Source organism: Pyxicephalus adspersus, chromosome 8 (genome assembly GCF_032062135.1).
Source record: "Pyxicephalus adspersus chromosome 8, UCB_Pads_2.0, whole genome shotgun sequence".
Lineage (NCBI taxonomy): Eukaryota > Metazoa > Chordata > Amphibia > Anura > Pyxicephalidae > Pyxicephalus > Pyxicephalus adspersus.
This window is the reverse complement of record NC_092865.1, coordinates 18,408,907-18,421,407: the sequence shown is the minus strand read 5'-3', so window position 1 is coordinate 18,421,407 and position 12,501 is coordinate 18,408,907. Positions and strand designations below refer to the sequence as shown.

General features: G+C 36.5%; 1 protein-coding gene across 2 annotated transcripts in view; it reads left to right on the top strand.

Annotated features, from left to right (window-relative positions):
- The window catches only part of NRDC (nardilysin convertase), a 29,290-nt gene that overhangs the window by 8,773 nt on the left and 8,016 nt on the right, over positions 1 to 12,501 (top strand). For both annotated transcript variants that reach the window (XM_072419629.1, XM_072419630.1), the window contains exons 4-23: positions 358 to 511; positions 1,104 to 1,177; positions 1,263 to 1,358; positions 1,627 to 1,749; positions 1,834 to 1,891; positions 2,592 to 2,665; positions 3,115 to 3,184; positions 3,331 to 3,408; positions 4,097 to 4,217; positions 4,503 to 4,561; positions 4,963 to 5,017; positions 5,141 to 5,245; positions 6,057 to 6,180; positions 6,297 to 6,383; positions 7,420 to 7,539; positions 7,643 to 7,694; positions 9,012 to 9,162; positions 10,176 to 10,303; positions 11,419 to 11,581; positions 11,763 to 11,794. In XM_072419629.1, coding sequence (XP_072275730.1) covers positions 358 to 511; positions 1,104 to 1,177; positions 1,263 to 1,358; positions 1,627 to 1,749; positions 1,834 to 1,891; positions 2,592 to 2,665; positions 3,115 to 3,184; positions 3,331 to 3,408; positions 4,097 to 4,217; positions 4,503 to 4,561; positions 4,963 to 5,017; positions 5,141 to 5,245; positions 6,057 to 6,180; positions 6,297 to 6,383; positions 7,420 to 7,539; positions 7,643 to 7,694; positions 9,012 to 9,162; positions 10,176 to 10,303; positions 11,419 to 11,581; positions 11,763 to 11,794 — 1,924 coding nt within the window. The remainder of the gene's footprint in view (positions 1 to 357; positions 512 to 1,103; positions 1,178 to 1,262; positions 1,359 to 1,626; positions 1,750 to 1,833; positions 1,892 to 2,591; positions 2,666 to 3,114; positions 3,185 to 3,330; positions 3,409 to 4,096; positions 4,218 to 4,502; positions 4,562 to 4,962; positions 5,018 to 5,140; positions 5,246 to 6,056; positions 6,181 to 6,296; positions 6,384 to 7,419; positions 7,540 to 7,642; positions 7,695 to 9,011; positions 9,163 to 10,175; positions 10,304 to 11,418; positions 11,582 to 11,762; positions 11,795 to 12,501) is intronic.

The following is a 12,501-nucleotide window of genomic DNA, read 5'->3' as shown; positions in this document are numbered from 1 at the left end:
GTAGTTAGTGAGTCCACTACCTCAGCACTCTGGTCACCACTGCTATCAGACTTCTGGGAGTGTCTGATACCTGGTGCTATGCTGTGGTTTCCCTCACCAGCATCTACATCACCACAGTGCACATCAGTGACATTACAGGTAAAATAAACTGCATTGCACAACAGGAGACCAGGTATCTGACAAACCTAGAAATTAAAAACTCATCTCACTGGTTGCTGGACAAGTAAGTGATAATCATCCTATTTTGGAGGATGTATTTGTTTAAATATTATAAATCTAGTGACAGGGTCACTTTAGAAGCTTTTTGTGCTTTGTCTTGCAGTCTTTCACTATCTCTGTCCCTTTGTCCTTTTGCAGTGGTGTTTATGGGCAGTGAGAAATACCCAGATGAGAATGGTTTTGATGCTTTCCTTAAAAAACATGGCGGCAGTGACAACGCCTCCACTGACTGTGAACGCACCATCTTCCAGTTTGATGTACAACGGAAACATTTCAAAGAGGCTTTGGATCGGTATGTTTTAGCACAGTTCTGTTGAAATACTAGTTTTTTGAGCCCACTGCCACTTTGCTCTCACTGTGCCTTATATCTGCCTGCTTCATAAAAATAAACAATTGAAACAGTACTTTCCTAACACTGTGAATATCCCAACATTTTTTGTAATACACCCATTAAAAATCTCCATTAAGCAGTAGGGTGCTCTCCTCCTGTGTCACTGTCTGTCATTTGCAACCCCTATTTAATGTACAGCGCTGCATAACATGTTGGTGTTATATAAACCCTATAAAACAATATTAATATTAAAAATAATAATAGATTGTATCTTCACTGCCCTCATTTTAGTGACATTTCAAAAGCAACAACTCTTTTCTGTGGGTAGGGAATTCTTTAAGTAAACCTGACTTGACCTGACATAAAATGTCAAAATTCCCTATGTAGGCAGTACCATTGCTAGTCTTGCACTATCTTGAGTCCTTGCTGCCTTTAGTGTAATCAGCATGATGTATTGGTAAAGATCATATAATGTATATCTGGCTACATATTACATTGATTATATAGCCAGTGTTACCAGTAAAAACCCTTCTATACCCATGTGTCTCCTCAGATGGGCACAGTTCTTCATTGCACCACTGATGGTTAGAGATGCCATTGACCGAGAAGTGCAGGCTGTGGATAGCGGTAAGATTAGTCTAGTTTTTTGCTATTGTAATTTTTTTGCCATTAAGTCCGCTTACTTTGTATTTTTCTTTTTTAATTACTTCAGAATATGAGCTTGCTCGACCTTCAGACTCTAATCGGAAAGAGATGCTTTTCGGAAGTTTGGCAAAGCCTGGTCATCCAATGGGCAAATTCTTCTGGGGTGAGTGAATTCAGCTACCACCACTCAGTCTCATGGTGCACTTTTTATTGACATACATACTGTATTTTCTGATATTATATGATGGCACTACTGTTGCTTAAAAATAAAAAAACAAAACTAAAAATGCATAAGTGAAAAGCACTGGTCTATGTTTAGTGCTTTATTTCCTTCACATATACACATACATAATGGATGGATCTGTGCTGACTTACAGTTGTTCCACATAATCTAAAGATTAGTATGTTTTATTCTTTTGTGTTGTTTGCAGGTAATGCACAGACTTTGAAATATAAACCTCAAGAAAAGAATATAGACACACATGCTCGCCTCAAAGAATTCTACAGAACCTACTACTCTGCTCATTTTATGACCCTGGCTGTACAGTCTAATGGTATGTGCTGATAAAAGTATAACTATTAAGTGTTACTTCTGACTATAAGAGATATTGTAATGTTTTATGTTTTGCTCTTTGTAGAGACCTTGGATACTCTAGAAGAATGGGTACGAGAGATCTTCAGCAAGATTCCTTCCAAGTATGTACTGTTATGAAAGGGGGATGATGTAATATGGTGTAAATGTCCTCTATTGAGTGCAGGCTCACTTTAGTATTAGTGGTTAAATAACTATTATATACAGATCCATGCTAAAGCAGAAACTGGACGTTTTGGATTTAGTGCAAAATGGTTACAATTTCTGTGGATGTGGATCACTTTTTGTAGTAACAATGTTGTCAGGTGTGAAAAGACAATGTGACAAGTTGAATCTCTTAGCAACAAATACATACAAAAATAAAATAGGTTATGCAGCAGAACGGCAATCCTTCAGATTTCTTTTGGCCTTCTGTTTTTGTTTCATCAGTCATCTTAGCTGTAATGGTTGTACCAGTTACCTTTCAGTCGTCATATAACCCCAGATATAAACAAGCTTGTTTTATTTTGATAACTGATGTCTTTTCTTTATTTTAAAGCGTACCTAAAGTCTTAAAAAACCTAAAGTCAAAAACTCATAGTTATATTTTTCCAGTAGATAGAGAGGGTGTTTTTTATCATTTGTAAGGATTTAATTAATATGACTAGCACTACCGATGAACACTGTCTGATTTGATTTAGGCATTTCTTCAATGACATTGGTTCACATTTACATATAATTTATAGTTGGCTATTTTTCTTGTCTTGCTATGTTGGCTTTGTTCTACATTTGTAACATCTTTTTCTTTTCTTTTTCTTATTTTAGCGGTCTACAAAAGCCAGATTTTAGCCACCTGACTGAACCATTTGACACCCCAGGCTTTAATTCCCTTTATAGAGGTAGGCATTGTCTATTGATGTTTTTTAAGCAAATTCAAGTTTTAGAATGCCATAATAAAGACGCTCCCTGGTCTTTGGGATTCCACTATTGAAATCCTTTTGAAAATGCTAATTTCCCAGATATCTCTAATTTTATACTTTATAGTAACCCAGAACTAGCATTCAGGATGTGAATGTAATAATGGCAAGTAGTATATTCAGTAGGAAAAGTCAGCAATGGTAGGCAGCTTTTATATTATGTATCCATTTGCTTGCCTATTGATATATATATACATATATAATACATTTTGTAACAAAATGAATTATTGATCTACTTTGATTCTACCCCCCCTTCACACCTATGATTTTTTTTTTATAGACCATGATTAGTGCTTTAACTCACAAAACAGATTTCTTATATTTAAACCTTCTTGACCAAAGCAAGTACCCCTTTGTGTTTCTTTTTGCAGTTGTCCCAATTAAAAAGGTTCACGCTTTGACTATAACATGGGCCCTGCCTCCTCAGGAAAAATATTACAAGTAAGTAGTGTCTTGTGTGTCCAGTTGGACTGTCCAGACTTTAACCATTGACAGCAGTTCAATGCATATTAAGTTGTATCTGTTCATAAGTTCCCATTGATTTCTTGTTTCTGATAAAGATTTAAATAACGTTCATTTAATTACAGGGTCAAACCTCTTCACTACATTTCATGGCTTATTGGACATGAGGGTAAAGGCAGTGTTCTCTCTTTGTTGCGTAAAAAGTAAGTGAAACTTTTTAAATTACTGGTTTATGTGCTGCAGGATCTTTGTGAAAGAATAGAGAAATAAGTAGTAGACTGGCTGTAATTGGATCAAAATGTTGGGTGCAGAGGATTATGTGTGAGGTTTATTGGAAGGAAAGGATTTAAATATTTCGAACAAAGAAGTGGCAGTGGATCATAGTGGCTAAAAAGTTCTGTCTGTATTTAATACCAGACAGGACATGGTATGAAGTGAGTATTTTGCACAATTTAAATGCATTTACCCTTGGTAATCCAGTTTCCTTCCATGACTCAAAAACATAGAGGAGGACATGTCATAGTAAATGACAATTGGCATAGTTTCCATTGTGCAAAAGCTAGGGGTCCCAATGAGTTTTCATTGACTCTACAGAACTAGATAAATTAATGCATTTAAAGCAAATGTGTAAAATTAAATGTGTGGGTGAAAGTTTTAAAAGAATTAGAATTCCCAGTTGTTATTGTTAGAATTCTACTTTTTTGTGGATGCAGGTGGGCTGAAAAAGGGAAATAGCTTGGTCTACATAATAACTTACTGCTAGTTGTGGAAGAACCTGATGATTATAGCAGTATGAATGTTTAATGTATGTAGCTATTGGATTGCTGGTTAGATTATGCACATGAATGTATTCTGACCTGGCAGTGTCTTCTGTCTGATTTCCTCTCCTAGGTGTTGGGCTCTGGCTCTGTTTGGGGGTAACAGTGAAACTGGATTTGAGCAGAACACAACATATTCAGTCTTTAGCATTTCCATAACACTGACAGATGCTGGATATGAACACTTCTATGAGGTATGACATAAAACTAGAATCATCATCTACATTTTTCAATGTCTATGCTTCTCCTACATTTTCCTCCTCCTTTCTTCTGTTTGATGACATCTGTTTTGTTATGTATGTACCTGCTTGATCTCTAGACCTTTTTGTGGTTTACGACCAGACTTGAACTACTAGATAGTAGTTTAATCTGAACTCTTTGTTGGCTCGGCATATACAGGCTAGTAGATATAATATGGCTGTGGGTAAATACATTATTAATATGGATCTGTTTTTGTTTTTTTATTTTTTATTTCTTAGGTCAGTCACATTGTGTTCCAGTATATCAAAATGCTTCAGCAGCTGGGTCCACAAGAAAGGTAAGTACTTGTACAAAAAAAATAGTAAAATGTAAATGGAGCAAGGGTGGGCAAACTTTTATAACAATCTGATCTAAAATTTGACAGAGGGGCCGGGTCAATGGGATAGTGGACCGGGTTATGCCATCATGACGCCACTGAATGTGACGTCATGATGACATAACTCTGTCCACTCTCCCATCGCAGATCTGAGCCTGCAATGGGAGAGAGGGCGGGTTGTGTGCTGGGACACAGCCTGCCCACCTCCAGCAGGGTCCTTCTCCTGACCCTGCTCGTGGTGGCACCGGCCAGAGCCGAGGACCACCCGAAGGGCCGGAGAAACAACCTTATTGGGCCCCAGTTTGCCCATGCCTGATCTAGAGGAAATACGAAAAGTAAAACTCTGTGGTTTACATTTTTAGGATTTTCCAGGAAATTCAGAAGATTGAGGCCAATGAGTTTCGCTATCAAGAACAGGTACACTCGATAATGCTATGCATTCTTTACAGAATGATATTGACCTGTGTTGAAAAAGTTATTAGTTTGCTAAAAAGAAATTATGTGATATATGTAAGGATTTTTTCTTAATCATCTGTTTAGACTGATCCTATTGAATTTGTGGAGAATATTTGTGAAAACATGCAACTATTTCCAAAAGAAGATTTCCTGACTGGTGACCAGCTGCTCTTTGAATACCACCCTGATGTAAGTATTTGCAAAATAATTCACTGATGCTGTACCACATGCAGCCCCTTTACATGAAATTGTACTTACATCATTTTATGCATATTACTTTGTTTTATTGATCTGTTTTTTCAGCTTCCAGTGAACTCATAAAAAGGGAAGATTTACAATTTAGAAAAGCAACATTTTTTTCATTCATTTTTTATGAAGTATATGTAAACTCTGACTTAGTCGTTTAGTTTGGTAAAGCACTGTGCAGTATTAACTCACATGTGTATTATATTATCACATGTAATAAAATACTTTTTCTTTTTTTCCAGTCATTTTAATTTCAGTAATACTTGGTGATTCTGTTATGAAGGTCCCTGTGCATGCCCTTCCTGTTAACATTTGACAGCGCTTTGTTTTGTTTGTTTTTTAGCAACTCAAATGGTATTTATTTAAGTTTTTTATATGCATACAAAAACTTTAGCCTGTCAGCAGTGTAGGTATTTACTTGTGACTGCTCACTGTTCTTTTCAATGGAAATGGGAGGCGGAAGGATGAGCGAGCCGCACCTTCTGCACTCTCCTCTATAGACTTGAACAGTAGTTATTCCTGATAGGTTGTTCATTAATCCATTGTACAAGAGGACCCTGTACACATGTCAGATTTTCCCTGAGACAATCATGACCAATCTTGGGTGATTATTATCTGACGTGTGTATGTATTGTAACGGTACGAGTCCAGAAAATGGATGTATTCTCTTTAATGGATTTTATCTGATAATGGTGGGCCTATGCAGTGGGGAAACAAGTGACTTCTAATTGACTCCTCTTCTTTGTGCATTCAGGTAGTTGCAGAAGCTCTTCGATGCCTTACTCCTGAGAAAGCAAATCTTCTGCTTCTTTCTCCTGCCAATGAGGGCAAGTGCGATCTGAAGGAGAAATGGTTTGGCACTCAGTATAGTGTTGAAGGTAATGCGCTTGAAAGTCAAGTAAAAAAAAAAAAAAAACATTGCAGCATCTTTTCTGTATTCTACATAAACCTGAGCATTGACTTGTATTGTGACTTCCATTATTTTTTTTTACAGACATAAGTGCACAATGGAAAGATCTGTGGGCCACCGATTTCCCATTAAATCCAGATCTCCACCATCCAGCAGAAAACAAGTTCATAGGTCAGTGTTGAAGTGAATGAACTCATGTTGACCTGTGGATTACAAAAAGTAGTACAGCATCTCTAGTGTTTTCAGTACATCCCAAAAAACATCAAATTTAAACAAACAATAGTTTTATGTTTCATTTGGTTTTTTAAATCATATTCTAAAGCTTCATACAGACATTTAATTTTCTTTGTCTAAGGGGATCTTTGTAATCTTCTTGGGTGAAAATCTAAAATCAGTTCAGGTGTCTTATGACCTTGTATAGCAATTCTTTATGCCAGATCACTATACCACCAACAAGAATGACAGCTAGTGTTTTCCTAATTAGTAGGATGAAGCAAAATTCCTACCTCTCATCCTCCCTTTCTCCATAGAACAGTCAAATGTCAATGTCAAAGAACAGCCTGTCTGTGTGTGCATTGATCATTTGTAAAACTGCCACCTGAAATGATTGCTAAAGATGGTTTTGATGACAATAATTGAACAGCTGTTCTTGGTTTTAGTCTGCTTTGTCATTTACAAGTTAAAGCCCCCTTCCATAGCTTTTCTTACTCTAAACTAACCTTGTTGGTCTTTATTTACCGGCTTTGATGACTGCAGCCTCCCAGGCTCTGCACAGTATTGTCACATAGACTTAAATAGGATCTTTCTTATGTAGTATGTACCATGCAAGTTTATTAAAACCTAGTGCACAGGAGTGGGCAGCCCAGGTTTTAGATTTATAGTTTACTAGTAGAAGCTGGGAGAATTTATCAACAGTTTGGTACCTTAACTGTAAGGGGCCTGTTTCTTGCAGTAGTAACATTTATGTGCAAATAGGATATTATAAGGCTCCTCTACCTGGACCAGAGCCATACATTATATAGAACATATTTTTTTGGAGAGTGTAGATCATTCATTGAGGTGATCTCAAACAGACCAGCAATCATTCAGTAAATTGTTTTCATGATTGTGTATCATAAATATTACAGTAGTGTGATTATCTTTTTATTGTTCGATCTGCTCTTTGTCTTGGTGCTCTGACATTTCCTGTGATATAATTCTCACCCAGCCACTGATTTCACTCTGAAGACTTCTGACTGCCCAGACACAGAGTATCCGGAGAAGATTGTGAGCAATGAACAGGGCTGTCTGTGGTATAAGAAGGACAACAAGTTTAAGATACCCAAAGGTAAGAAGATCCATGCAAGAATAGTTCATACTTCTGCCACTTGCTTTTTACAAAATTATACTGCAGTGGGAATATAATAACTATTTTTTTTTATTTTTTCCAGCGTATATGCGCTTCCATCTCATCTCTCCATTAATCCAGCAGTCACCTGAAAAGTAAGATATCTGTTGTACTCATGGTTTTGTTTTATCTGCTTTGCTACTTTCTGTGCAATAAATCACTGTGCTCTGAAAAGAGAAAATATTCTCTTTACTTACTGGAAAAATGATGCTAGCTAATGGAACTTTTAGTTTAATCTTATATTTTAAAGAGGTGACTGATTTTTCTCCAGAAACATTATTTTTCTCAGTTAAATGTTTCAGGTTTCTACATTTACCATTGGGCTCCCCTAGGTGCTCCTGTCATAATGTTCAAGTTGCAAAAATAGCATGTTTGCAAGTATAGTAGACTTGCCTCTCTGCTTAGCTGTGCAGTATATGTCCCCCTTGTCATTCTAATGTTGCTGATGTACTCGTCTCATGGTCAGATTCTTTTATTTTGCTGGTCAGGGATCATGTAATTACTACTAAAATCTGTAAAATGCTGGGATTGTACACTGAGCTGCACATGCAATATCTGTAAGGTAAATGATCAGATTTTTAGTGACCTATGATTCTGTCAGTACTGGCTGCTTCCTGAGACAATCCATTCAACTATAAAGGGCAGATATGAATGTAAAAATATTGTTTCAAATACATTTTTACTTATTTGTAGAGCAGATACATTACTGCTATAGTTTTTTGCTCCTCAAAGGTTGGGGGCATGGTTAGGCTGTATCATCCGGCCAGTTCTACCTAGCTTTTGGGTGCTTAAAAGAAATACCTCCTTGACAGCAAAATACAATTACTAAATTGGGTAGAAGAGTGATGTCACAGGTGGTTGATAAGATTACAGACACAGCATACTGTTGTTTCCAGTCCAGGGGAAACCATGTCAAGCCCCTGGTGAAATAAGCGTGAACTATTCAGGCAGAGCTGCATGGGGAAATTAAATTGGAGAACCACTAGGTATTTACTACTTACTAGCAAAGTATTAATTTTCTGTATAAAGTATTTTTTTGAATTGTAAAAGGCAAATATAAACGATTTATAATGTTTAGGTTTAGGCTTTAAATGCAAACTGTCCATGTTAGATTAAAGTGTATTAAAATTATAGAAATAACATAAATATCTAAAGCTGCCCATCTTTTTACTTTTGTTTATCCCTTAGTATTCCAATGGTCCTCTTGTATTCCACGGAATATAAAGCTAAAAAATTAAAGTATTGTGCTTATGCTGTACATAGTATTGATTATCACCTGGTATCATGTGTTTTTCCCTGACATTATATACTTCTTTACCATTATTGCAGACCTATGTAAAAAGTTTTACCTTTTAATGTCTTCAAAAGCATTGATTCACCGACAGCCTTTTCTTGCTGTTTTGCTGTTTCAGCTTGGTTCTGTTTGACATTTTTGTCAATATTCTGGCTCACACACTGGCGGAACCTGCCTATGAAGCAGATGTCGCCCAGCTTGAATATAAACTAGTGGCGGGAGAACATGGCCTGGTCATCAAAGTGAAGGGGTTCAACCACAAACTTCCTGTAAGTATGAATGTCTTGTACTCTCTAATAAGATAATGATGTGAAATTCTGGTATAATTTCTTTGGGATATTTAAAAGCCAAACTAATAAATGTATTTTTAATGCAAGTATCTGAATTTGATGATTTTAGCCTCTGTCAGTTTTCTGTACTTCAGAACCCAGACCAAGTAAGAGATCTAAACCAGTCATCGTTTCTGTAGTGCATTTGTTAATAAGGGATTTGACTAGTAGAAAGACAGAGCAATAAGTTCATCAGCTTGTTGCTTTTCTTTACACTAGAGGATGGAGAAGGAACAAAACCTTTGAGTGTTACCTAACTGCAGCACCAAAAATATCCTTTTCTGCATATTGGCAAATCTTTGTAAATCATAAACAGAGTTACAAATCCCTTGACATTTAAAACAGCTCCTTTTGTATGCATTTGTATGTGTTGCTAAGTCAATTTGCCCTTGATACAATACTTACCCTCATCTATAGTACTGTTTGTTGGATTAATTCGTGGTTGAAAACATGTGAGGCCAGGACATCAATGATCTGCCACTTTGGGTGCAGGTCCAGACTGTAACCCATTCTGATCATGCAGCCATTGTGCTGGTGAGGAAAGCTTAACATTGTTCAGTCTTGCACCCTATTTAATGTACAGCGCTGCGTAATATGTTGGCGCTATATAAATCCTGTTTAATAATAATAATAATAATTTTGTGTGTGTTCATGGCCTGAGCCATTTCAAGGGTCTGTAAGGAGTTCTTTCCATGTGAGTGTCCTAGTGATGTAAAATTACTCTAAATAATTATTCATGTCCAACATAAAACATTAACAGGTTTGACAAAGATCCCTATATGACCTAATTTGTATCACACTAGTTGGAGACCCCTATTTTTAGAACTTGTATTAAAATAGAGACAAATCACTACTGTTCAACAATAATGTTTCATTATTATTATTATTCTGTTCCTTGGAGCATGTAAATTAGGAAATAACATCAATTATGTCCTTTGTTTCCTTTTGGTTAGCTTCTCTTTGAATTGATCATTGACCACCTGGCAGACTTCAGAGCTTCTCCTGATGTTTTTGAAATGATCACACAGCAGCTGAAAAAGACCTACTTCAATCTCCTTATAAAACCAGAGAAACTGGGCAAGTGAGTATTCCCTGAGTGTGATTGTTATTTGTTTATCATCTTTCTTTTCTTTTTTTCCTTTCTTCTACAATGACATAATATCATGTTGATTTTGACTGTATATAGTTTACAGTTTAGACCACCAGTGACATGGACAGTTTTAATTCAATTTCCTTGGCATGCAGCTGTCAATTAAATTGAAGGCTTCTATGATATCCTTTAGTTGGTTAGAGGGAAGTGTTGTGAGTAAAAACACCAACCAGAGCTTTGGAGGGTGAGTTGTCAAGATGTTGGTGGGTAATATTTTATTAATGATCCAGTGTGCAGCTCTTGGAAATTCCAGCATTTCAGGCAGGTATGTAAAATACTGGACTGGTTTAGGTTTCAGAAAGTGGTCAGAATAGTGCTAGCAGCAGGCTAGATGGTTTGAGAAGACACAGACAGGGTGCTACAGACATACAGATGCAAAAACAGTGTTCAGAAACAGGATAGTGGACAGTTTAGAATTTAACAGAAACTGTTGATCCGGCACTGGCTTGAATCTCTGACTCCTCTTAAAAGATTATAGATGAAGCCAGGTATGAGAACCTGCAGCTTGGTCTTGCTGCAATACAGGAGAAGGACCAGTAAGTGGCAGTGAATGAAAACATTTGGCAAATGTAGGTTTTAAATTTGCATAAGGAAAGAAAGAGAGAACCATTGGTCTAAAATCTGTGAATCAGATATGGCTGCAGATGGATTGTTACAGATATTTGCCTGTCTGTCATACTGATCTGTTGTCTTCAGTACTTAACTAAGTTGTTAATTTAAAACAATTATGGAGGGAAGGAGATCTTTCTTTACTGCAGGCTTGCTAGGTTAGTGGGTCAAAAGTTAGAAGTGCAAAACAAACAAACAATTAAAATATCAAGTAGTCATGTTAGGGTGTGTATGTGTGAGTGTGTATATATAAATATATATATATAATTATTCAGGTTATCTTTAACATACTCCATGTTGAGCATTACTATTGTTTCTATGAAAAAAATTCCATACTAGATCAGTAGCAGTTGGTCTGCCAGCTTTGTGGTGAATTCTGTCAGGTCTTTTCTGTTTTGTGCCAGCGGTTAAGCTCATTTTGTGTTCTGTATCTCCAGAGACGTTCGCCTCCTCATCCTGGAACATAATCGTTGGTCAATGATTGAGAAATACAGGACCATTCTAAACGATGTGAGCTTGGAGCAGCTGAATTCCTTTGTAGACCAGTTCAAGTCCCGTCTTTATGTGGAGGGATTGGTACAAGGTAACTTTACTAGTAAGGTAGGTGGACATAATTTGTTGTATGAAAACCTCAAAGTTTTTTGAGGTTTTTATTCTTGATTTTTATTCTTTAATGAAAGTTGTGTCAGTGGTGTATTAACCTTATTTGCAATAATATATATTTTTTTTTATACTTTTTAATTTTGCTTAAATTTGTTGTTTTATTTTTTTCCCTTTTCAGGAGTCTGCAGAATTCTTGAATTATGTTAAAAGGTGAGGCTAGAAAAAATACATTTATGTATGAATATAACATTTTCTTATGCAAGCTCTGTGTTTGTGTCTGTACAGGTTTTGTAATATTTCCTTATATTTCCATTCAAGAATATTGGAGGAAACTCCTTTCTCTTAAAGTGAACAAAATATTTCTGTTCCTTTTGGCTTTTTCTTTTGAAGCTGTGGGCTACCACACCTGGGGTGGTGGATTGAATGCAACAAAAACCTTGGTTCTGAGACTTGTTTGGCACCAGGAAGCCTTTTCTGGAAAATCCTCTTAGTTGGGTCCAACTTTTTCTTAAGAAAACAGGTTAACATTCAAAAATCCGGCCATCAATAGGCTCCCTCAGATTTCCAGCATGGATTTCAGAGCGCATTTTCAAATTTACACTGTTCTGAGATTCTCTTTATGTTTTGATGGCACTGTACTCCAGAATCAGCTGTTGGGTCTTGCTTGCACGTGCTTTTCTGCTCATTCCTTCTCATTTATATGCTGCTGTATAGCCCCATTATGGATTCAGCATCCATTTTTAAGGACTGTACAGGTAGTCATTTTCTGTTAAATATATACAGCATATATAACCGTAAAAAATCCGGAATTTTCAAAAATACGGCACTCCTCAGGTCTGGAGGTTGTCTGATTTGTGAAGGTCATCCTGTACCTCTGCATAAGTTCTTTTATTTCGTTTTATCTGCTTTCCAAGGAT